General features: G+C 38.9%; 1 protein-coding gene across 6 annotated transcripts in view; it reads left to right on the forward strand.

Annotated features, from left to right (window-relative positions):
* Window positions 1–27,824, forward strand: part of LOC133570942 (dedicator of cytokinesis protein 3-like) — a 100,455-nt gene that overhangs the window by 1,517 nt on the left and 71,114 nt on the right. For all 6 annotated transcript variants that reach the window (XM_061923790.2, XM_061923791.2, XM_061923792.2 and 3 more), the window contains exons 2-13: window positions 7,914–7,997; window positions 8,067–8,107; window positions 8,379–8,434; window positions 12,173–12,269; window positions 12,501–12,649; window positions 12,748–12,832; window positions 14,403–14,444; window positions 15,734–15,894; window positions 15,993–16,074; window positions 16,296–16,356; window positions 20,257–20,404; window positions 21,675–21,763. In XM_061923790.2, the coding sequence (XP_061779774.2) occupies window positions 7,914–7,997; window positions 8,067–8,107; window positions 8,379–8,434; window positions 12,173–12,269; window positions 12,501–12,649; window positions 12,748–12,832; window positions 14,403–14,444; window positions 15,734–15,894; window positions 15,993–16,074; window positions 16,296–16,356; window positions 20,257–20,404; window positions 21,675–21,763 (1,095 nt within the window). The remainder of the gene's footprint in view (window positions 1–7,913; window positions 7,998–8,066; window positions 8,108–8,378; window positions 8,435–12,172; window positions 12,270–12,500; window positions 12,650–12,747; window positions 12,833–14,402; window positions 14,445–15,733; window positions 15,895–15,992; window positions 16,075–16,295; window positions 16,357–20,256; window positions 20,405–21,674; window positions 21,764–27,824) is intronic.

Below are 27,824 nucleotides of genomic sequence, written 5' to 3' on the forward strand. Positions count from 1 at the left end.
CAAATTTGTAGCAAATGTCATGTTATCTTGATTCTGAATAGGTACCTGTAGATGTCTTCATAGTCCCCTCTCACACACACACACACACACACACACATGTTATCATTTGGAATGGGGACCAAGTTTTTGATCATTACTTGGGGCGACCACCCTTTCTACAGGTTGTGGAGGCATAAATACATGAGGAAAATGGCCATTTCCCAGTTAGCTCATACACGACTTTAAATCTCTGAAGTAATGTGCTGATCATTTTTACTGGGGACCCTGGGGAAAAAGAGTTAATATGGTTCATGGGGACCAAATTTAAATACTTTTGCATAATTCACACAAATTTGTACATGACTACTGAGGACCATTTAAAAAAAAAAGAAAAGAAAAAAAGTTCAAATTAAATATGACCTGATCCTCAGAATACAGCACTACAGCTGTCCTATTATAGAAAGTTTCAACACTTAAATGTACCAGCTACAGCCCGATGAGGGGGCTGCTGTGCAAATGTCTCACACTCAAACTAACCAGTAAACATGTTTTATGGGCCAAAGCTTAAAAATCACTTAGGCATCTTCAGAATGGATCTGACTATCATTTAAAAAGGTTTTCCTTTAGGGCAGTGGTTCTCAAATGTGGGTACGCGTACCCCTGGGGGTACTTGAAGGTATGCCAAGGGGTACGTGAGATTTTTTCCAAATATTCTAAAAATAGCAACAATTCAAAAATCCTTTATAAATATAAATAAAAACCTATCTTTTTTTCCAAATAGTTCAAGAAAGACCACTACAAATGAGCAATATTTTGCACTGTTATACAATTTAATAAATCAGAAACTGATGACATAGTGCTGTATTTTACTTCTTTATCTCTTTTTTTTTCAACCAAAAATGCTTTTGCTCTGATTAGGGGGTACTTGAATTGAAAAAAAAATCACAGGGGGTACATCACTGAAAAAAGGTTGAGAACCACTGCTTTAGGGGACCTGTTTTTTTTGTCCCCATATCGTCAGAGGTCCCCTAAAGGTGACTATGTAAACAGAGCGATGTCCCCATTAAGTAAGCATTGCCAGAACACACACACACACACACACACACACACACACACACACACACACACACACACACACACACACACACACACACTGAGTGACTGCAAATGAGATGTTGCATATTTTCGGCATCTCTTTATTTGCTGAAACTTTTAAAACAACAACAACAACAACAATTAACTTCTCAGCCACACACATGCATTGTGTGTGTGTGTGTGTGTGTGTGTGTGTGTGTGTGTGTGTGTGTGTGTGTGTGTGTGTTAGACCAGCAGTGCAAGACATTCCTCTTTTTGTGCGATGCGAAGAGTCAACGCCACCTTGCGGCCACACCCACATTGTAAGATGTTAATTTATTCAATGGCCTAGTGGTTGGAGTGTCCGCCCTGAGATCGGTAGGTTGTGAGTTCAAACCCCGGCCGAGTCGTACCAAAGACTATAAAAATGGGACCCATTACCTCCCTGCTTGGCACTCAGCATCAAGGGTTGAAATTGGGGGTTAAATCACCACAATGATTCCCGGGCGTGGCCACCGCTGCTGCCCACTGCTCCCCTCACCTCCCAGGGGGTGATCAAGGGTGATGGGTCAAATGCAGAGAATAATTTTGCCACACCTGGTGTGTGTGTGACAAGCATTGGTACTTTAACTTTAACTTTAAAGGACGTGGGCTCAACTTGTTTACATTATGGATGGATGGGTTTGAGTCCTGCATTATTTTTGATGTGCTACTTTAACAACAACTTGTTTGTCTGAAACATTCTGTGTTTGTGTATCCAGATGGTCAGTCACTCTGAAAGTGGAGCACTGGGCTAAGCCCCCACTTTAACACACACTAATCAGTGTGTGTGTGTGTGTGTGTATGTGTGCATATGTGTGTGTGTGTGTGTGTATGTGTGCATATGTGTGTGTGTGTGCGTGTGAGAGAGATCCATGGACATTCTCATCTCGACTCTGACTAGGAAGAACAAACCATGTTGGTGTGTTGTCAAAAAAAACAAAAAACATTTTATTTTCATTGTCCTTCCTGGCAAGCCCAGCCCCCATGTCACTATCATGCCTTGCACTGTTTTAATTATTTTGATTGCACGCTCGCACAATTTCATCTTCTTTTTCTTTCTGCGAGACAATTTTCACACACACACACGCACACACACACACACACACATATGGACACACACACCCTGGTTGTGTAAGAGTATTCAGGTCAGTAAGTTGATGTGATTACATTTTTTTAACAGTCGCCTGAAGCACTCTCCCTTTATTCCGCCTCTTTCACACAGCAGCTTGCTGGCAGTAAAAACGTCGTCGTTGTTGTGTCATTCCACAAAAGACACGTTATCGCATTATTTCTAATAAATTTGGTGAGCCTGATGATTTTGGAGGCGTTTATCAAGCAGGGGTGCATGCAGACATGCGGCTGACGTCCCAAAACTTTGATTATCTTTGCGAGCAAGTATGTTGTCCATTAGGAAATGTTTCATCTTAATCCAGGATTAATCCGGTTTAATCCCGCTTTAATCTCCCTTTTGTATAAAGAACATCAGCATCTGGTGGCCATTCCCACATTCAAAAATTCAGTAAAACCATACATTAAATATAAAGTCCACAGGGAAACATCTATTCATTATCCTGTAGTTTGTTCCCTGAGTGAGCAAGGGTAGACAGAGATGTTTTCTATTGTAAGAGCATCACTCTGACCTAAATGGAAAATACAAATCCTGCAGATGTTCTGCTGAATGATTCAACAGCTAAGCTAAACACGTGACTTCACCTCTCCATTATTCATGCTTCACATTGTGTTGACTGTAAAACATGCACACTGAGAGGAAGTGAATGATGTCACTGAGGATGATGTCATTGAGAAGGTGAAGGAGTCACTGAGAACATGAGATTGAGAAGGACGTGCTTTAGAATGATGTCACTGAGCATGAGAGGGATTTTACTGCGAATATGTCACTCAAGATGGGAATGATGTCGCTGACAATGATGACGCTCAGAATGATGACTGACAATGATGTCATTGAGAAAGTGAAAGATGTCACTGAGAAAATAAATGATATTACTCAAAATAATATAATAAAAAATTATGTCAGAGATAAAGTCAATTATGTTACTGAAAATTATATCACAGAGGAAGTGAAATAACATGACTGGTGTCAGATGTTTTCTCAGAAGGAAATGTGTGTGTGAATGATGTCACTGAGAATGATGTCACAAAAAATGTTGTGACTAAGAAAATGTATGATGTCACAGAAAATGTTGTGACTAAGAAAATGTATGATGTCACTGAGAATGATGAGACTGAGGGGGAGAATGAAGTCACTGAGGAAGTGAATGATGTCTCAGACTGAGAATGATGTCACTGAAAATGTTGTGACTGAGGAAATGTATGATGTCACTGAGAATGATGAGACTGAGGAGGAGAATGAAGTCACTGAGGAAGTGAATGATGTCGCAGACTGAGAATGACGGCACTGAGAAAGTGAATTATGTCACCGATAAAGATGTCACCGATAATGATGTCACTGAAAATAATCACACTGAGAATGATGACAATGATGACACTGAGAATGATGTCACTGAAAATTATGACAGTGGAGAATGATTTCAATGAGAATGATATCACTGAGGATATTACCGAGAACGATGACACTTTGAATGATGTTGCTGAGAAAATGAATGATGTGACTGAGAATAATGCCACCGAAATTATGTTACTAAGAATGTGGATGATGTCAATGACAATGATGTCACTAAAAATGCTGTGACTGAGAAAATGATGTCACTGAGAATGAATTCACTGAGGAAATGAATGATGTCACAGACTGAGAATGATAACACTGAGAAAATGAATGGTATCACCGAGGAAGTGAATTATGTCACTGATATTGATGTCACTGAGAATGATGACAATGATGACACTGAGAATGATGGCACTCAGAATGATGTCACTGAAAATTATGACAGTGGAGAATGATTTAGATGACAATGATATCAATGAGAATAATGACAGTGAGAATAGATTGCACTGTGAAGGATATTACTGAGAATGATGACACTTAGAATGATGTCGCCGAGAAAGTAAATGATGTCACTGAGAATAATATAATTGAAAATGCTGTCACTGAGAAAGTGAATTATGTCATCGAAAATGGTATCACTGAGGAAGTGATATGATGTGACTGGTTTTCCAAACGTAGATGCCCAGATGTTTTCTCAGGAGGAAATGTGTGTGAATGAATGATGTCACTGAGAAAATGAATGATGTCACGGAAAAAATGAATGACGTCACTGAGAATAATTCCACTGAAATGGTGTTACTAATAACGCGGATGATGTCACTGAGAATGATGTCACTAAAAATGCTGTGACTGGGAAAATGTTTGATGTCACTGAGAATAAATTCACTGAGGAAATTAATGATGTCACAGACTGAGAATGAAGACACTGAGAAAGTGAATGATATCACTGAGGAAGTGAATTATGTCACTGATAATGATGTCACTGACAATGATGACATTGTGAATGATGACACTGAGAATTATGTCACTGAGAAAATGAATGATTGACTGAGAATGATACCACTGAGAGTAATGAGAATAAGAATGATTGCACTGAGAAAAAATATCACTGAGAATGATGTCACTGAGAATAAGGCCTCTGAGAATGATGACACTGAGAATGATATCACTGAGAATGTCCCTAAGAATGATGACAATAAGAATGATATCACTGAGAACAGTGACGCTGAAAAAGATACCACTGAGAATAATGATGCTGAGAATGATTGTGCTGAGAAGGATATCACAGAGAATAATGACACTGAGAATGATTGCGCTGAGAAGGATGTCACTGAGAATGATGACACATTACAATGATGTCACTGAGAATGATTACACAGAGAGTGAATTATGTCACTGAGAAAATGAATGATTGATTGAGAATCATATCACTAAGAGTAATGACACTGACAATGATTGCACTGAGAATAATGTCTCTGAGAATGATGACACTTAGAATGATATCACTGAGAAAGTGAATTATGTCACTAAAATGATATCACTGAAAAAGTAAAATGATGTGACTGGTTTTAGATGCTCGGATGTTTTTATCAGAAGGAAATGTGTGTGTGAATGATGTCACTGAGAATGCTGGGACTAAGAAAGTGAATGATGTCACTGAGAAAATGATTAAGGTCACTGAGAATAATGCCACTGAAATGATGGTACTAAAAATGCTGTGACTGAGAAAATGTTTGACGGTTCTGAGAATGAAGTCACTGAGGAAATGAGTGATGTCACAGACTGAGAATGATGACACTGAGAAAGTGAATGATATCACTGAGGAGGTGAATTATGTGACGAATAATGATGTCACTGACAATGATGACATTGAGAATGATGACAGTGAAAAGGATATCACTGAGAATGATATTACTGAGAATGATTTGAATGATGAAAGTGAATGATATCACTGAGAATGAGGACAGAGTGAATGATGTCACTGAGAAAATTAATGATTGACTTAGAATGATGTCACTAAGAATAACGTCTCTGAGAATGATGTCACTGAGAATGATATTACTGAGAATGATGTCACTGAGAGAGTGAAATATGTGAATAAAAATGATATCACTAAAAAAGTAAAATGTGACTGATTTTAGATGCCCGGATGTTATTATCAGGAGGAAATGTGTGTGTAAATGATGTCACTGAGAATGCTGTGACTAAGAAAGTGAATGATTTCTCTGAGAAAGTGGATGATGTCACTGAAAATGATGACATTCAAAATGAGAATGAAGTCACTGAGGAAGTGAATGATGTCACTAACTGAGAATGATGACACAAAAAGTAAATGATATTACTGAGAAAGTGAATTATGTCACTGATAATGATGTCACTGACAACACTGATACTGAGAATGAGGACACTCATAAAAATGTCACTGAAAATGATGACACTGAGAATGTTGACACTGATAATGGTGTCACTGAGAATGATGCCACTGGGAATGATGTCACTCAGAATGAGGTCACTAAGAAAGTGAATGATGTCACTGAGAAAGTGAATAATATCAATGAGAATGATGTCACTGAGAATGATGACACTGATAATGATGTCACTGAGAATTATGTAATTGACAATGATGACACTGAGAATGATATCACTTCGAATGATGACTCTTAGAATGATGTCGCTCAGAAAGTAAATGGTGTCACTGAGAATAATGTCACTGAGGAAGATGATACTGACGATGAGAATTATGTCACTGACAGTTGTTTGATGATCAGTAGTAAAGCAAAGCTGATAATGATGTCACTGACAACAATGATACTGAGAATGAGGACACTGAGAATGTTGACACTGATAATGATGTCACTGAGAATGATGACACTGAGAATGATATCACTGACAATGATGACACTGAGAATGATGTCACTGAGAATGATGGCATTGACAATGATGACACTGAGAATGATATCACTGAGAATGATATAACTGAGAATGAGGTCACTATGAAAGTGAATGATGTCACTGAGAAAGTGAATGATATCACTAACAATGATGTCACTGAGAATGATGACACTGATAATGGTGTCACTGAAAATGATGTCATTGACATGGATGACACTGAGAATGATATCACTTTGAATTATATCAATGAGAATGAAGTCACTGAGGAAGTGAATGATGTCACTAACTGAGAATGATGACACAAAAAGTAAATGATATTACTGAGAAAGTGAATTATGTCACTGATAATGATGTCACTGACAACACTGATACTGAGAATGAGGACACTCATAAAAATGTCACTGAAAATGATGACACTGAGAATGTTGACACTGATAATGGTGTCACTGAGAATGATGCCACTGGGAATGATGTCACTCAGAATGAGGTCACTAAGAAAGTGAATGATGTCACTGAGAATGTGAATGATATCAATGAGGATGATGTCACTGAGAATGATGACACTGATAATGATGTCACTGAGAATGATGTAATTGACAATGATGACACTGAGAATGATATCACTTCGAATGATGACTCTTAGAATGATGTCGCTGAGAAAGTAAATGGTGTCACTGAGAATAATGTCACTGAGGAAGATGATACTGAGGATGAGAATGATGTTACTGACAGTTGTTTGATGATCAGTAGTAAAGCAAAGCTGATAATGATGTCACTGACAACAATGATACTGAGAATGAGGACACTGATAATGATGTAATTGAGAATGATGACACTGAGAATGTTGACACTGATAATGATGTCACTGAGAATGATGTCACTGAGAATGATGTCACTGATAATGATGACACTGAGAATGATGTCACTGAGAATGATGTCATTGACAATGATGACACTGAGAATGATATCACTGAGAATGAGGTCACTAAGAAAGTGAATGATGTCACTGAGAAAGTGAATGGTATCACTAAGAATGATGTCACTGAGAATGATGACACTGATAATGGTGTCACTGCGAATGATGTCATTGACATGGATGACACTGAGAATGATATCACTTCGAATGATGTCACTCAGAATGAGGTCCTTAGAAAGTGAATGATGTCACTGAGAAAGTGAATGATATCAATGAGAATAATGTCACTGAGAATGATGACACTGACAAGGGTGTCACTGAGAATGATGTCATTGACAATGACACTGTGAATGATATCACTTTGAAGGATGACACTTAGACTGATGTTGCTGAGAAAGTAAATGGTGTCACTGAGAATAATGTCCCTGAGGAAGATGATACTGAGGATGAGAATGATGTCACTGACAGTTGTTTGATGATCAGCAGTAAAGCAAAGTTTAAAAGTGATTTCTTGTCTTCCTCCTCATCCTCTGTTCTTCTTCACAGTGCTGTGCAGCTTCAGAAGCTCTCTGCCGCACACGTTGACGTTGGAACTTGGCGAGACAGTTTTCATCCTGGAGAAATGTGAAGGTAACGTTTAAACTTGCTGTGGTTAAAAGTCAGTGTTAGAAAACATGCAAAATCTTTGCTGTTTTTCAGGCTGGTTCAGAGGCTTCTCCAGCAGGAGGTCAAACGTCAAAGTAAGAAAGTTCTTCATCGTCTCCATTGGCCTTTCAACTCTTCATTCGTGTACTCACGCACGCACGCACGCACGCACGCACGCACGCACGCACGCACGCACGCACGCACGCACGCACGCACGCACGCACGCACGCACGCACGCACGCACACAAACTCTGAGGCTTTAGATGCACGGGTGAGTTCCTAACATATCCCACGGGGAAATGTGTGTGTATAAAAGTGTACATAGAGTATTTATTGATTGATTTATTGATCTTTCTGTTTCTGCAGGGTGTTTTCCCATCAAGTTACATTCACTTGAAGAAATGCACTGTTACCAATAAAGGGTACGACTACCAAATACACACAAGTCTAACAAAGTATTGAGCAAAACTTTAACCTGAACACACTTTTTTTTAGCAGTTTTTTGTTTGTGTATTTTTACTGCAAAGTATGTTAGTAGAGTATTTTATTCACAAATGTTATTGCATACACGGGCGTGCATGCGGAGGCGACTTGATTAGCCAAAAATTGTACTCAAGTTTAGAGTACAGTTACTGTTTAGTAATATGACTCAAGTAAAAGTAAAAAGTAGTAATATATGCTTGAGTAAGCAAGTATCCAGTGAAAAAAACTACTCAAGTTACTGTCAACCTTTTGATTTATTTAGTGGTTATTTACTCTACAACCATAGTTGGTGTGTGTATGTGTGTGTGTGTGTGTGTGTGTGTGTGTGTGTGCGCGTGTGCGTGTGATAGAGAGATAGAGAGACACCACTAAAGCATGTAGTACAAATTTGACACATTTTAAAATCACCTATGTTGTAATAACAGGGTTAATGTTAGCATAACGTTAGTTAAAACATGAAAAAACATGTACAACTAGTTGGAAGGGGAATTTTTGTGGCTGAAATGTGAATATTTATACTGACACAGATGACAGCACATGATATAAATGTTCTTTTTCCTAGTTTGTAAGTAAACAGTGTGTAGTGTCAGCTCTGTTTGATTGGTGAAATGGTTTCAAGCGTCACTAGTGCTTACTTTGGACTGGTGAAACAGAGTCATGTTGTTGTGTGTACAGGAGGAATGTAATATAAGCACTATTTATTTATAAAAATGTACTATATATATATAAATAACACATTTTAATTAATTAATTTTAAATAAACAAGGGAAACGGAGTGTGATGAATCCAAAGTGTGTGTATGTGAGACTATGTGTGGTGATTAGCTGTTGAGTGTTACCGGTAGTGTTGAGCGAAAGGCGGAAGATCAAGAGGGACAAGGCAGAGCTCGGAGGTCCGTGAGCAGGCAGGAAGTCGGGGTCTATAGCAGTGGTTCTTAACCTTGTTTGAGATACCGAACCCCACCAGTTTCATATGCGCATTCACCGAACCCTTCTTTAGTGAAAAATAAAATGTTTTTTTTTTCAAATTCAAGACAAAGTTATGTATTTTTACTGGTGCACAAAATGAACCGTGCATCAACATCACCTTGTTCAAAGAACAAAACCAACACAGTGCATGAACTCACAACAAATGACACACCTGCAAATCAGTCTGACTTCTGCTGTTGCCGTATCCATAAAGCCGATAGGGAGAAGTTTTTATTTACACGATGAGTTGGGTGTGTCTTGACCTCCGCGGCGGAGGCTCCGTCGAACCCCTGAGGCTGACTCACCGAACCCTTAGGGTTCGATCAAACCCAGGTTAAGAACCACTGGTCTATAGCAAGGCGTCGAAGGTCCGTGTCCAGGCGGGAGGTCGAGATCCAAGAGGCAGTCAGAGCAGAGGGAACGCGGGGAGACAAGACGCACAACTCGTAACGCAGGAACGGGGGGAGGCTGCTGGATCGACAAGAAAACACGAGACAAATCAACACGTAGGGGGAGAAGCACAGAGAGAGCGTATGCAATAGAGCTAGAATAAAACTGGACTCACTGGTGACGGTGGCAGAGAAGAGGACTGTGGAAAAACTACTCAGCATCATGGATGATGCCAGTCACCCTCTGCATACCGTTATCAGTAGCCAGAGGAGCCTGTTCAATGCGAGACTGCTTCATCCCAAGTGCAGGACGAATAGACTCAAAAACTCCTTTGTCCCACACGCCATCAGACTGTACAACTCCTCTCTGGGGAGGAGGAGAGGTACTAGGATGACAGGGAATGCAAAACAATAACATATACCCCCATTATTTACTTTTTACTTTTTAAAGGGGAACATTATCACCAGACCTATGTAAGCGTCAATATATACCTTGATGTTGCAGAAAAAAGACCATATATTTTTTTAACCGATTTCCGAACTCTAAATGGGTGAATTTTGGCGAATTAAATGCCTTTCTATTATTCGCTCTCGGAGCGATGACGCCATTTTCTCACTTTCGTCGGTGTGTTGTCGGAGGGTGTAACAACACGAACAGGGACAGATTCAAGTTGCACCAGAGGCCCAAAGATGCGAAAGTGGCAAGAAATTGGACGAAATTTGTTCAAAATACGAGGCTGTGGGGAAAGCCGACAAAATGGTCAGTCGTTTGTTCCGCACACTTTACCGACGAAAGCTATGCTACGACAGAGATGGCAAGAATGTGTGGATATCCTGCGACACTCAAAGCAGATGCTGACATCAACTCCAAAACTGGACGGATCAGCTTTCAGGAAACGAGAGCGGATGAGGGTATGTCTACAGAATATATTAATTGATGAAAACTTTATTCATTACTCGCGGTTTTACGTAAATTATTATACATAAACTGTGTTTACCAATAATTTAGCTTAAAAACATTTAAATGCAGACAGCCCTGAAATGGGCTGTCTGCACTCTCAAAGTGCATGTTGTTGCCAAATGTATTTCATATGCTGTAAACCTATTTCATAGTTGTTAGTTTCCTTTAATGCCAAACAAACACATATCAATCGTTGGTTAGAAGGCGATCGCCGAATTCGTCCTCGCTTTCTCCCGTGTCGCTGGCTGTCGTGTCGTTTTCGTCGGTTTCGCTTGCATACGGTTCAAACCGATATGACTCAATAGCTTCAGTTTCTTCTTCAATTTCGTTTTCGCTACCTGCCTCCAAACTACAACCATCCGTTTCAATACATGCGTAATCTGTTGAATCGCTTAAGCCGCTGAAATCCGAGTCTGAATCCGAGCTAATGTCGCTATATCTTGCTGTTCAATCTGCCATGTTTGTTTGTATTGGCATCACTGTGTGACGTCACAGGAAAATGGACGGGTGTATATAACGATGGTTAAAATCAGGCACTTTGAAGCTTTTTTTAGGGATATTGCATGATGGGTAAAATTTTGAAAAAAACTTCGAAAAATAAAATAAGCCACTGGGAACTGATTTTTAATGGTTTTAACCCTTCTGAAATTGTGATAATGTTCCCCTTTAAATTCGATCTCAATTCTGTACACTGCTGCTGGAATTTTAATTTTCCTGAGTGAACTCTCCTGAAGGAATCAATAAAGTACTATCCATCTATCTATCTATCTATCTATCTATCTATCTATCTATCTATCTATCTATCTATCTATCTATCTATCTATCTAGACTGGTTTGGCTAACTGTACAGGAGAGGTAGTTACGTTCTGGCCCGGAACGCAGGTCTGCACTGGCTTAAGAAGCCCAGGAAGCTCATCAACGACAGGTGTGTAGATTGCTAATTGATTGCAGCCGATGAGCGCCCGTGGACGTGTCCCGAGGCGTGCTCCGCGGACCTCATTGAGGAATGCGCAGCGGCATGCGCTTGCGCGGTGACACATGTGACAGTACCCGCTGGTTGAAGTGTCTCTAACGAGCCAAGGGAACCGTTTTCTTTGCAAACCGTAATTAATAGACTATAGATCAAAATAATGATGAACTTGACTCAATGTAACGTACTAAAAGTAGCATTTCGTCCTCACAAAAATACTAAAGACAAAGTAAAAGTATGGATGAAAAGTTACCTAAGTAAATGTAACGCGTTACTATGCAATACTGCATACATGTGACTTTAAATGTGTGTGTGTGTGTGTGTGTGTGTGTGTGTGTGTGTGTGTGTGTGTGTGTGTGTGTGTGTGTGTGTGTGTGTGTGTGTGGCAGGTCTAAGGAGACGGTGGTGCCCGTTGAAGACGTCGTCGTTGCTGAGGTGACCTCGACGCTTCAGGAATGGGCGTCTCTATGGAAACAACTCTATGTGGTGAGTTGCTCCTTTTTACGCCTTTTACCTTGAACCTCTCAGTCTGACATCATCATCACAAACACACACACACACACACACACACACACACACACACACACACACACACACACACACACACACACACACACACACACACACACACACACACACACAAAATGCAAAATAATGATTGTACAATGATGTTAAAACAAGGACAAACGACAAAGACTAATGAGTGAACGTCTTCAGAGACACAAAGTGGACTTATTCTTCAAGCTGGGTCACGTGATGTCGGAGCTGATTGATTTGAGGAGACAGCTGCTGTCCGATCAGCTGACACACGAGCAGAACCGAGACATCAAAAGACACGTGACGGCCAGACTGGACTGGGGGAACGAGTGAGAAACACACACGTGCCACACAATCTTATCACATACATCTTACCTCTGTGTGTGTTTGTGCGTGTGTGTGTGTGTGTGTGTGTGTGTGCGGTCAGACATTTAGGTTTGGACTTGGTGCCAAGGAACGAGTTTGCAATGGTGGATGAAGATCAGATCAGCGTCTCAGATCTTTACAAGATGGTGAGTTAGATGTAGAGGCCATCATTTGAATGATCAATATCAATACAGTGGTACCTCAGTGTTTATTAATAATCTGTTCCAGAAGGTCGGACAAAAACTGAACTGTATGGAAATCAAAGCAATTTGTCCCAATGGAAATAATGTAAATCAAGTGCATCCTTTCCAAACACCCAAAAACACAGAAAAATCATATTTTTTTCATGCAAATAACAATGTGAAGTATGACGACTGAAAAGAATAAATGAACCTTTAACATCACATTTGTTAAATCTATTTATTAACATCTATTTATTAAATCACAAATATTAAAATTAAATGATTTGGTGCATTTGCAAACAGCTAAAATTATGAATGAAGCAAACTGTAACCTAATAAACAAGAATGTACAACAATTCTTCTCAACAAAAGAGGAGAAATATAACCTCAGAGGAAACATTTAATTTAAAACATTTGTATGCTCTACAACACTTAAAACCTTAAGCACATCTGTATGTGGAATTAAATCAAACCAAAGAAATCAAACAAAGCACTAATATGTGTGACGATCTGTCACTTCATTTCTGTTTGTTTCCTTGTTTTCTATTTACTTCCCATCAGTGCTCTTATTTTGTTTCCATTTCCTGTTTGTCCCGCTGAGCACTGTGGTTCTTCCCTCACCTGCTGTTGATTGGCAGCCGGTCCACACCTGCTGCCAATCAGCACCATTTATGCCTGTCTCGAGCGCTCCTTAGTGCCCGAGAATTGCTTTATGTTTGGTACTATTATATCCACGACTGCTTCACTTTCTGTTTAATGAGATCAAAACTCATCCTACCTGCTCTCCGTTCTCCTGGTTCCTGCATTTTGGGGTCACTAATACGGCATCCGCGCGAGTTCCTCACAAATATGATTCAGTTTAAGGGACTGTTCAAACTACAAGTGTTCACAAAGTACACAGAACAAGAATTATGATGAACACTTTTTTTTCTTTTTTATTGAGACAAAGATCATTTATGTATTTAATATTTCTTTGCTTACTATGGTATATTATTTATTTATTATTTATTTGTTCACTGTTCTGTTACAGAGACCAAGGAAATTGCTATGGTATTAAAAGGGGTGGAATTAAATAAGCTCTGCTTCTTCCTACTGCTTTTCGGACGTGCTGTAATGAAACAACTAGAAATGTGTGATGAATTATTATTTCAGTATATTTGAAATATACGGAAACTGAACTGAACTGAAATGAAGGGTGTTTCTCACCTTCTTCATCAAAGTGCTGGCACTCGCAACTTCCTTTGGCCCCATGCTAGGTTATTTTGCAGTCACACTCAATAAAAAAAAAAAATAATACAGAGACAGAGTTACCAACGCGGAGGATTCTTTGTTTGGGCATTCAACTCCGCAGAATTTTACACGGGCAAACAGTTTGTCACATACGACGTTTGGCCACACCGTAACTGGGAAAAACGTTTGCCTCAAAATTTTGTTAAAAAGCGGGGCGAAAAAACGTACTGTCGTACCACTGTATGATAATTACCGTATATACATATGTCTGTTACAATGATGATGAGGATGTTTTTCTTCACAGCATCTTAGCAGCAGACACAACGCTCACCACAACTCTTCACAGGTTTGTCAACATAAACAAGACTTACGCACTACTTCAAGTAGAATTTAAAACACCATTTTATACAAGTAGGGCAGGGGTCGGCAACCCAAAACATTGAAAAAGCCATATTGGACCAAAAATACAAAAAACAAATCTGTCTGGAGCCACAAAAAATGAAACGCCGTATATAAGTCTTATAATGAAGGCAACACATGACGTAAGTGTCTATTAGTTATATTAGCCTACTATCAAAATTACTATATGTCGCAGGCTGAAGCAAACCCTCGTTGACAGAAATGTTGAAATGTAATATTTATTCTACACATTTTTACAACATAAGAAACCAATAGTAAATCAGAGGCTACTTAGAAGGTGAGATAACTCCTGGAAATGAATGGCTTTGAATGGCCAAATGTATAGATATGTGTCCAAGTTAAAGGAAACGGCAGGCTGTCTTCTTTTATTAGATTTATTACAATCTTTGGGCAAGCTAGGTAATGTTTGCTGTGGTCTGGAACAACACGGCGCACAAACAACTATCAGAAATGCAGCCAATATTACATACAGATAATGTGTCATGAGACATGCACAACTAAATTATATACAAAGAGGATAAAAGTAAAGGATATTAAATGAGCTCAAATATACCTACTAGTGAGGAATAATGATGCGAAATGTACATACATCTAGCCTATATAGCATGTTACCATGGATTAGCTTGCAGTCATGCACTGACCAAATATGCCTGATTAGCACTCCGACAAGTCAGTAACATCAACAAAGCGCCCCTTTGTGCATTCACGCACAGCATAAAACGTTTGGTGGACAAAATTATTTTTCATGTAAACAAACTGTTGCGTCACAGTCCACACTATGGCGAGTTCAAGAACGGCCGAAATTAGTAGGACAAAACGATGTTCACCAAATACTGTCATCAGTGAAGCATACACACAAACATATTAAACAGTGGGCTTTCTAACAATTGGTGAGGTTTGTGTCATGTTTGTCCTCAAACTAAAAACATAGTAAAACAAACAAAAAACAATTTCACCTTCTTTTTCCATTTTCAATCCTTTTTTAAAAATGCTCCAGGGAGCCACTAGGGTGGCACTAAAGAGCCGCAGGCGGCTCTAGAGCCGCGGGTTGCTGACCCATGAGGTAGAGAGTTAATGCTCCACCTCTCAATCAACTTGGGAGTCCTTAGCCTGAAGAACGTTGAAGAACCCTGATTTTTGCAAAACAAAAAAAATGCGAGTCAAAGAAGTGTTGATACATTTGGACTGAGATGATCTGTGGTGGGGTTTTTTTAGGCTGACCTGAACGGGCGTCAGAAACAAGGCGGCGACGCATGCAAGGCTCCCGTCGCTCATCACCTGCTGGTCAAATTGAAGAGTTTCACCTCCAACAACATCGGCGAAGACACCGACATCTTCGTCTCGCTCTACGACTTCCGAGAGGGAAAAACCATCAGGTGAGTTGTCAGTCAGTCCAAAGGACGTCAACGAGAACATCAGGTGCAATAGGAAGGTCAAAGGTCACCTACTAATCAGCGTCTTGGTTGTTTTGTAGCGAAAGGTTTATGGTGAGACTCAACAAAAATGGAGGACCGAAAAATCCTGAGAAGGTGGAAAGACTGTGCGCTCTTTTCACGGTAAAACAAGTTAACTCACATACGACTCAGCAAAAAAAAAACGTTTATACTAAAACCACTCAACTGTTCAACATTTTTGAATACAAGTTTAGGAAAGTTTCAAAACGGTGTGTGTGTGTGTGTGTGTGTGTGTGTGTGTGTGTGTGTGTGTGTGTGTGTGTGTGTGTGTGTGTGTGTGTGTGTGTGTGTGTGCGTGTGCGTGTGTGTGTGTGTGTGTGTAGGACTTAAGCAACAAGGACATGAAGCGAGATCTTTACATCATCTCACAGGTGATCCGAACAGGTAAAACCCACCAAGTCTTGATGTGAAGTTAAAACAAACACACATTTAACTGTAATTAATCTGCATTATTTGATCATGTATTGAAATTGTATTTCATTCATTACAAAAATAGTATAATGCATTTTTTTATTGATGTCAGCACATGTAAATATGCCAGATGGAACTACATAGGTTCATTTTCATCTGCAGTTGATGTACAAGTGTACAAGTGTTGCGGGTGATCTACAACAGTGGTCCCCAACCACCGGTCCGCACAAGAAAAAAATAAAATTAAAATAAATATTATTATTTTTATTTTTATTTTTTTATTAAATCAACATACAAAACACAAGATACACTTACAATTAGTGCAGCAACCCAAAAAAACTCCCTCCCCCATTTACACTCATTCACACTCATTCGCACAAAAGGGTTGTTTCTTTCCGTTATTAATAATTACGGTTCCTTCATTATATATCAATATAGATCAATACAGTCTGCAGGGATACAGTCCGTAAGCACACATGATTGTATTTTTTTATGACAAAAAAAAAAAAAAGAAATAAGAAAAATAAATTCCGGTCCGGAGTTACAAAAAGGTTGGGGACCACTGATCTACAAGACCCAAAACCAGTGAAGTTGGCATGTTGTGTAATTCGTAAATAAAAACAGAATAAAATGATTTGCAAATCCTTTTCAACTTATATTCAATTGAATATTCTGCAAAGACAAGATATTTAATGTTCGAACTGAGAAACAACATTTTTTTTTGCAAATAATCGTTAACTTAGAATTTAATGGCAGCAACACATTGCAAAAAAGTTGGCACAGGGTCATTTTTACCACTGTGTTTTTTAAGCTTTTCAGGTGGAAATCTTTACCATTCTTGCTTGATGTACAGCTTAAGTTGTTCAACAGTCCGGGGTCTCTGTTGCCGTATTTTAGGCTTCATATTGCGCCACACATTTTCAATGGGAGACAGGTTTGGACTACAGGCAGGCCAGTCTAGTACCCGTATTCTTTTACAATGAAGCCACGTTGTTGTAACACATGGCTTGGCATTGTCTTGCTAAAATAAGCAGGGGCGTCCATGGTAACGTTGCTTGGATGGCAACATATGTTGCTCCAAAACCTGTATGTACCTTTCAGCATTAATGGTGCTGTCACGCCAAATTTCTTCCCCCTACAAAAACCTCCCCCCTCACCCCATTTACTTCCGGGGTCATTTCCTCTTACGTCATTGACAGCGATCGATAGAATCCAAATCTCCTGAAAATGGTGGTGTCACTGAATGACATTTGTCTTTATCTTTCCCAGGGGACTTATGTCAAACACCAGCAGGCTTCGAAAAATTCCAGGCGGAGTGTTAGGGAAAATTTCAGGCGGAGTGTTAGGGCCGCTGCTGGGAACTTCTGTCTTCGTGGTAACGTGCAAAAAATATTAATTAATATATAATACTGTCTGTACTTTAACAATGTTTGGAACAAAACATTTATAAACAATATAAAATCATTTTACATTGCAGTTTTTTGCCTCATTTTAAAGTCTTGAAGAAATACCCAAGGTTTTTCTTTATTTTTATGTTCTTATTCTAAATATTGTCGTTTGTCTGACCACGGGTCATCTGACTTCACTGAGGTACATATGTGCAGTATATCAACCTAAAACCCATCCGTCTGAAAGAAAAATTAACCCTGAAGTAGTGTTGACCCGTGGAAAACGAATCAAAAATCGTTTAATTCTCCGTCAAATGTGCAGTCAGGGATATCCTCAAGTTAATTTGTCCGATTAATACAGACGTTTTGTTAATGCTGTATTATAAAAACAAAAAAACAAAAAAAAACAACAAGTATCCTTCCAGCGACGTGCAGTCAAAGCCGAAGTGTTATCGATCGCTGTCAATGACGTAAGAGGAAATGACGGAAGAGGAAATGACGTAAGTAAGAGGAAATGACGGAAGAGGAAATGACCCCGGAAGTAAATGGGGGGGGGGAAGGTTTTTGTAGGGGGAAGAAAAGTGGCGTGACAGTGCCTTTACAGATGTGTAAGTTACCCATGCCTTGGGCACTAATACACCCCCATACCACCACGGATGATGGCTTTTGAACTTTGCGCCTAGAACAGTCCGGATGGTTCTTTGCTTTATAAATAAAGTTGATTTGATTTGATTTGATTTTCTTCTTGGGTCCGGAGGACATGACGTCCAGTTTCCAAAAACAATTTCAAATGTGGACTCGTCAGACCACAGAAGACTTTTCCACTTTGCATCAGTCCATCTTAGATGAGTTCGGGCCCAGTGAAACCGGCGGCGTTTCTGGGTGTTGTTGATAAATGGCTTTCGCTTTGCATAGTAGGGTTTTAACTTGCACTTATAGATGTAGCGACGAACTGTAGGTAATGACAGTGGTTTTCTGAAGTGTTTCTGAGCCCATTTGGTGATATCCTTTACACACTGATGTCGCTTTTGACGCAGTACCGCCTGAGGGATCGAACGTCCGTAATATCATCGCTTACGTGCAGTGATTTCTCCAGATTCTCTGAACCTTTTGATGATATTACAGACCGTAGATGGTGAAATCCCTAAATTCCTTGCAATAGCTGGTTGAGAAATGTTGTTCTTAAACTGTTGGACAATTTGCTCACGTATTTGTTCAGAAAGTGGTGACCCTCGCCCCATCGTTGACTGAGCATTTCATGGAAGCTGCTTTTAAACCCAATCATGGCACCCACCTTTTCCCAATTAGCCTGTTCACCTGTGGGATGTTCCAAATAAGTGTTTGATGAGCATTCCTCAACTTTCTCAGTCATTTTTGCCACTTGTGCCAGCTTTTTTGAAACATGTTGCAGGCATCAAATTCCAAATGAGCTAATATTTGCAAAAAAATAACAACGTTTTCCAGTTCGAACATTAAGTATCTTGTCTTTGCAGTCTATCCAATTGAATATAGGTTGAAAAGGATTTGCAAATCATTGTATTCTGTTTTTATTTACGATTTAGCCAACGTGCCAACTGGTTTTGGGGTTTGTACTAAGACTGCGTATACAAGTGGTAACAAGTGCAAAAGTGATGTGGACCGCCCTATTGAAATTATCTTTTTGCGTGTATACGGACTGTCACCATGGAGACGCTCATTATCCTCCACATTTATGACATCATGTGGTTCAACCTGTGCCTTTTCGTCATTTTGTTAACATGTACAGCACACAAATATAATATGCACCACCTTTTCTGGGCTATATTGAAGTGCGATCTAAACGACAGAAGCCAATTTTAGCACGCTGAAGGTGCGCTGAAATTTTTATTTAGAGAAGAGTAATAGATTTTATTTGTAAAAAGCACTTTACATTGAGTAAACAACCTCAAAGTGCTACAGTGTATTAAAAAATACAAATAAAAAGATAATAAAAAAATAGATAAAAATAAAAACTAGAACAGCCAAATAGCTAGAACTAGTATGCATATATCTAAAAAAGGATTTAAAAAAAAAAAAAAAAGAAGGGTTTTTAAGCCTTTTTTAAAAGCATCCACAGTCTGTGGTGCCCTCAGGTGGTCAGGGAGAGCGTTCCACAGGCTGGGAGCGGCAGAGCAGAAAGAGTTTCAGTGATGAAATATTGTATAAGGTTGTGCACCGACTAGCCGGATCCAGAAAGATGGTGGAATTAATCAAGTGTGACAACAAAAGAGCGAATAATTTGGTGTAAACAAGGAAGTCAAAGTCTTGTAGTGGCTGGTTGAGGTAGAACACTGCCTCGGTTACACAGGCATAAAGTACACATTAAGGTATTATCATTACTAACATTATCATCAAAGTGTACCTGATAAAAGAAGGGAGTGGCGGGAGCATCTGACCACCACCAAGGCAAAGCATAAAAATGCAGGTCATAATATGAAAAAAAAATGTTCCCCACTTTCTGTTGCAGGGCGAATGTTGCTGAATGACAGTAAAAAAGGTCCGCCGCATATTCGATACCGTCGACCTTACGGCTGTGCTGTCCTTGCCATGAGCGACGTCCTGCAAACCATCTCAGAACTTAGAGAGGAAAAAGACTTTGTCCTTAAAGTCTACATGTGAGTTACACACAAGTGTACAGTACCGTATTTTTCGGACTATAAGGCGCACATAAACTCCTTTCATTGTCTCAAAAATCGACAGTCCGCCTTATGTACGGAATAATTCTGGTTGTGCTTACCGACCTTGAAGCAATTTTTTTTGTTACATGGTGTAATGATAAGTGTGACCAGTAGGTGGTAGTCACACATAAGAGATACATGTAGACTGCAATATGACGCCAGTAAACAACACCAAAACTTTAAATGTCCCATTGAAAATAAAGAACATTACACACGGCGCTCAAAAATCTGTCAAAATGTTTTTAGTACGACTTTGAAGCCGTACCGCTTGATGGATTGTCGGCCCATTACGGCAACCGTAGTCAGAGATACAAGTATTACTATGGTGTGTGTATAAGGACCGCAAAATGGCAGCCATTAGCAGACATATTATCTGGTGTTTTATTTCACAATATTATGCAAAACCATCTTTTCTTACCTTTGAGTACCTGCTGATGTGTATTAGAGATCTGCATAAGTCCTGAAAATTTGCGCACGTCGGCCACTGTAGTCCGTGGCGACACCGTAGTCGATAAGCTTCTTCTTTTTCACTATCTTCTTGTTATGGTGCATTCACCCTCTGCTGTTGCCATTTCTAATATAAAGTAGCGTAAAGTTCTAATTTATATCTCACAATGGAAGCGCTAAAAACGACCCCCACGGAACTTTAGTTATTAGAGAGTTCCGGTCGGACGTTTTTTCACGGGACACATTTCCGGCGTTGTTGTTGCACTAGTGAGCCACGGATGAGATTGAAGTAAAGTCCGAATGTCATTGAAAACAGTTAGCTCCATCTTTTGACACTTCTTCCACCCTCGTCCTTGCACGCTACACTGCTACAACAAAGATGACGGGGAGAAGACAATGTCGAAGGTGAGCCACGTAAATAAGACGCATAATAGTAAATAAGGCGCATCCTGAAGCGACTGTCAGAAAGTCTGTAAAACATAATCTATGCAACATTTTGACCAAAGAACCATTATATGTTATGTAGACCACAAGGAAATGTTTTAAATTTAGAAAAAAATCATAATATGACTCCTTTTAATGCGCCTTATAATCCGGTGCGCCTTTTGTATGAAAAAAGACCTGAATAGACCCGCTCATCAGCAGTGCGCCTTATAATCCGGTGCACCCTATGGTCCTTAAAATACGGTATATATAATGTATACAGTATGTAAATGTATGTTGATGTTTGTGGATGTTGTCTGCTTCATAAAACATTCAGCTGTAACAACGAGAACGAATGGCATCAAATCCATGAAAACATAATCCGCAAGTCCAGTACCAAATACTCGGCCCCCGGGAACAACTACGGTATGACACCCTTTTCAAAATTTTTTTACTGCACTTGTTTATTTGATTTTATTAGAATTCTAGTTTTGGGTATTGTTTAGATCAGTGTTTTTCAACCACTGTGCCGCGGCACACTAGTGTGCCGTGAGATACAGTCTGGTGTGCCGTGGGAGATTATCTAATTACACATATTTGGGTTAAAAACATTTTTTGCAAACCAGTAATTATAGTCTGCAAATGATGTGTTGTTGTTGAGTGTCGGTGCTGTCCAAAGCTTGGCAGAGTAACCGTGTAATACTCTTCCATATCAGTAGGTGGCAGCCGGTAGCTAATTGCTTTGTAAAGGCAGGTAAAATGGTGTCTTATGCTTAAACCAAAAATAAACAAAAGGTGAGTGCCGCTAAGAAAAGGCACTGAAGCTTAGGGAAGGCTATGCAGAACGAAAGTAAAACTGAACTCGCTACACAGTAAACAAAAACAGAATGCTGGACGACAGCAAAGACTTACTGTGGAGCAAAGACGGCGTCCACAATGTACATCCGAACATGACATGACTATCAACAATGTCCCCACAAAGAAGGATAAAAACAGCTGAAATATTCTTGATTGCTAAAACAAAGTAGATGCGGGAAATATAAGACATGAAACTGCTACAGGAAAATACCAAAAAAAGAGAAAAAGCCACCAAAATAGGAGCGCAGGACAAGAACTAAAACACTAGACACAGGAAAACAGCAAAAAACTCCAAATAAGTCAGGGGGTGATGTGACAGGTGGTGACAGTACACCTACTTTGAGACAAGAGCTATAGTGATGCATGGTTGGTTATGCTTTAAATTCATATCCAACAATTGCGACAACAACTTTTTACTGTCAACTGAATTTTATGATTTCTGCTGGTGGTGTGCCTCCGGATTTTTTCAACGCAAAAAATGTGCCATGGCTTTTAAAAGGTTGAAAAACACTGGTTTAGATCACAAGTGTCAACCACATCATTTAAAGGTCTTATTATGCAAAACCAACTTTTCTTACGTGTTGGTACCTGTTTTTGTGTATTTATTATCCCCATAAGTGCCCAAAAAGATATTTACAAAACAATCTTGCTTTCCTTCATACCGATAAAGCCTAATTGGATGGAACGTGTTCCAAGACAAACCAAATAGTCCAGTTGCGATGGATTGAATGCCCTGAGAATACAATGACCTGAATGAAGGAAAACATCAATAGACACCTTCCTTCATACTTGCTCCAAACGAGCTGTTGGGAATTTTCCCCTATATGTGACGTTTTCCAACATGTGACGTCAGTGGATATCTCCATGCATGGTAGAGCCGAAGATCTATGCCCGCCATTGTAGTCTGACGTTGTGCTCAATAAGTTCCCTAGCTCAAAGCTAATTTACATTGGATATGCCTTTTTACATTCCACGGATTAGCATAGGCGGTTTTACATGGCGATCTCAACACTTCCAAATTCCATCCATCCATTTACTACCGCTTGTCCATCTCAGGGTCACGGGGGGAAGGCGGGGTGGGACGCTTTCAAATTGGGGAATCAAAACTACAAACACACTGCAAAAACTGAAATCTAAGTAAGATTAAATATCTCAAATAAGGGTGATATTTTTTCATTTTCTGTCTGATAAGATGATTCTTCTCACTGAGCAGATTTTATGTTAGTGTTTCACTTGTTTAAAGTGTTTTGGTCCTAAATGATCTCAGTTAGATATTACAGCTTGTTGCTGAGATTTTATGACCTATATTGAGTAAAACATGCTTGAAACTAGAATATCAACTGTTGCAAAGCTCTGTCATCAACACTCACAAGTAGAGATGTCCGATAATATCGGCCTGCCGATATTATCGGCCGATAAATGCTTTAAAATGTAATATCGGAAATTATCGGTATCGTTTTTTTTATTATCGGTATCGGGTTTTTTAATTTATTTTTTTAATTTTTTATTTTTATTAGATCAACATAAAAAACACAAGATACACTTACAATTAGTGCACCAACCCAAAAAACCTCCCTGCCCCATTTACACTCATTCACACTCATTAACACAAAAGAGTTCTTTCTTTCTGTTATTAATATTCTGGTTCCTACATTATATATCAATATATATCAATACAATCTGCAAGGGATACAGTCCGTAAGCACACATGATTGTGCGTGCTGCTGGTTCACTAATAGTACTAACCTTTAACAGTTAATTTTACTCATTTTCATTAATTACTAGTTTCTATGTAACTGTTTCTATATTTTTTTACTTTATTTTTTATTCAAGAAAATGTTTTTAATTTATTTATCTTATTTTATTTTATTAATTTAAAAAAAAAGGACCTTATCTTCACCGTACCTGGTTGTCCAAATTAGGCATAATAATGTGTTAATTCCACGACTGTATGTATCAGTATCGGTTGATATCGGTATCGGTAATTAAAGAGTTGGACAATATCGGAATATCAGATATCGGCAAAAAGCCATTATTTGACATCCCTACTCACAAGTATAAAACTACTTTTTTAAAGTAAAAATTTCTTCAAGCATGAAATTAAAAATCACGATGCCGAGCGCATATCATTATGTCAAGATAATGGCATTAGCATTTACTTAATTTAAGAATATTTCTCAACATATTGAGCAAAAAGGTCTCTTTTTTTTCTACCAAGAAAAGTGCACTTGTTATTAGTGAGAATATACTTATTTCAAGGTATTTTTGGGTTCATTGAGGTTAGCTAATTTTACTTGTTTTGGAAAGTCTTGACAAGCCGAATGTTCTTGTTCTATTGGCAGATCATTTTGCTTAGTTCAAATAAAATACCCCTAATTTTTTTTTCTTCATGTTTTTAAACACTGACTTTTTGCAGTGCAGCTGCTGTGCATTAAGTACTTTACTTTCAGTACGAACACTTCACAGGACTCAACAAAAGACAAATACATTCAGCTTAATGGCAAAGACTACTTCCTGGCTAGTGTAACCGATGATCTCCTCCTCTGCGTTGAGTGTAGATTCTAATGAACTGCTGCTCAGCTGCACTTTACTGACAATGCAGGAAATACAAACTTTTGTCAATATTTTTCTGCCGTCGTCGAGCCCCTTCTCCCGTTATCGTGGACAAAAGGGCAGTTACTTACGACAACACAGTGAAATAAAAACATACCTGACAATACAGGAAACACAAAATTTGTCAATATTTTTCTGCCATTGTCGAGCCCCTACACAAATATAATAGTACAAAACAAGAAATAGTGAACTTTAAGTTCTTAACGAAACATTAAATGCACTTTTATGTCGTTGCATGGACGCTGTTGCGTCTGACCAGTCTTCCCTCCCAGGGAATTAAAGTCACTGGTCAGTCAGATGACATATATGCAGAGTAAGAAGGACCATCAAGACAGAATAGGAATATTAACAAGTTTTACTGAAGCTTCAGGAGACCAGCCCACATCAATACATTCATATCGGCTCCTCGAATTGGTCTCCCATTCAAACGGAAGAGCCAACTTCTTGCACACGAAGAAAGCCCCCACCTGTCCAGAAAGGAATACAGCCTCATTGTTCTACTAAAGATAATACATAAGGGAGTACTTCAACTCCTACAGTGCAAGCCTTCAAGGTATCACTCAGTTTACTTGCGGACATAAAAAAAAAAAATAGAAAGGGTACAAATGGAAAAACAGTAGCTAATTTAAACATGACTATGAATAAAGAAATAACTCTTAAACATATATGCATTCTCCACAACGCCTACCTCTACCGTTATCGGGGACAAAAGAGAAGTAGAATGGCGTGTCCAACGCATATAAAGACTATTGCATTTGTTAGTTTAGTTTTGTTAATTTAGTCTTTATTTGAAGGGACAATGTACAGAGACATTAAGCTCAAAAACAGATATGTTCTGTACCATATTATAGCTAAATAGCTAATTTCCATCTGCAGTCCCTGGCTACCTAAATTAAAGAGATACAAAAATAATGCAATAAAATTATAACATTAAAATTATACTAGAGCATGTAATCAAATTAAGAAAAGTCATAAAATGCCCTTTCATTGACACATAATTATACAATACAACCACACCTCATTTACATCATGTCAGGTTCAAACACTGATGACATCTATTAAACAAGACAAGAAGCAAAGAATTAAACAGAGACAGAATTAAATTTGGCTCAATTGAGGAGAAAACGTCTGGGCTGTACAGTCTCCAGCACGCTCTGACGTAAGATTGTACGCCTCCTTTTTTATTTGGACTTTCCCTGATTACATGGCAACAGCTGTTTCTAAGGGAGGGGGTCGTAAACAGCCATCGCCTTTGGTTACAGAACAGTTCAGAGAAAAGGTCGTAAAACAGTTCAAACAAGAGGTCCTAAAACAGAAAAGGTCGCCTTGAGCGGAGTCTGGTCATGCTTCCTCTCCGCTTTGTAGTTCTTGGGTCAAGACAATATATTTCTGTTGATTACAATACATGAAAGAAACAGAACACCTTCATGTTGCTTCCCATCCTACACATACACTTTGTAGGTTCAAAGACAGCTTTTGTCTGCTCGCCGGGAACTCAATGTAACACACATTTTTGTGATAACTTAAATACAATTATTCTAACCCATCATAACACAGACAATACATGCTCTTGGTCACATCTGTCATCATTTGTAAAAAACAACCATGATTTTAACACACGCACCTCACAGCTTACAACAAAATGTACTCATGCATAAATATAATACACATTAAGTTGACATGTCAAACATAGTGCCCACCTCAGTGACCATGTGAGCAGCTTTGATTGCTCCAAAGCCACGTTTTAACTTCAATTGGAATCTGTTAGACTTTTCAAGTAGGAGGGACAACGAGACAATGGTTCCACATTGACAAAACATCGAACAACCTTCAGGTATTTTCATGTAACTTACACATTTTGTGTAACTATAACAATAATACAACATTATAAAATACATTATTTACATGACATAATTGACCCCGTTACACTAGGGCAGGGGTCGGCAACCCGCGGCTCTAGAGCCGCATGCGGCTATTTAGCGCCGCCCTAGTGGCTCTCTGGAGCTTTTTCAAACATGTATGAAAAATGGAAAAAGATGAGGGGAATTTTTTTTTTGTTTGTTTTAATATGGTTTTCGTAGGAGGACAAACATGACACAAACCTCCCTAATTTTTATAAAGCACACCGTTTATATTAAACATGCCTCACCGATTCGAGTATTTAGCGAGCGCCGTTTTGTCCTACTAATTTTGGCGGTCCTTGAACTCACCATAGTTTGTTTACATATATAACTTTCTCCGACTTTCTAGGACGTGTTTTATGCCACTTTTTTTTTGTCTCGATTTGTCCACCAAACTTTTAACGTTGTGCATGAATGCACAAAGGTGAGTTTTGTTGATGTTATTGACTTGTGTGGAGTGCTAATCAGACATATTTGGTCACTGCATGACTGCAAGCTAATCGATGCTAACATGCTATTTAGGCTAGCTATATGTACATATTGCATCATTATGCCTCGTTTGTAGCTATATTTGAGGTCATTAAGTTTCCTTTAAGTCATCTTAATTCAATTTATATCTCATGTCACACTATCTGTATGTAATATGGCTTTTAATTTTTTGCGGCTCCAGACAGATTTGTTTTTGTATTTTTGGTCCAATATGGCTCTTTCAACATTTTGGGTTGCCGACCCCTGCACTAGGGCAACACACTTATGACAAACTGAAATTAGTGCATACTTGCAAATGGGACTCAGAGGTGTAGGAAAGCAAGATATAGCAACGGGACAGTTATTATTATTAACTCAGGGTTAAATAACTAAATAAAAAAAGACAGATTTTATCAATAAACAAATTAGCATTCATTGTCACATAAAAATAGTAACCACTAGGCCAGAGTTTTTCAATCACTGTGCCGCGGCACACTAGTGTGCCGTGAGATATTGTCTGGTGTGCCGTGGGAAATTATGCAACTTCACCTAATTGGTCCAAAAAATATTTTTTGCAAATCAATAATTATAATATGCAAATAATGTGCCGTTGCTTAGTGTCTGTGCTGTGTAAACCACGTAATACT

Source organism: Nerophis lumbriciformis, linkage group LG28, assembly GCF_033978685.3.
Source record: "Nerophis lumbriciformis linkage group LG28, RoL_Nlum_v2.1, whole genome shotgun sequence".
In the NCBI taxonomy this organism is placed as follows: Eukaryota; Metazoa; Chordata; class Actinopteri; order Syngnathiformes; family Syngnathidae; genus Nerophis; species Nerophis lumbriciformis.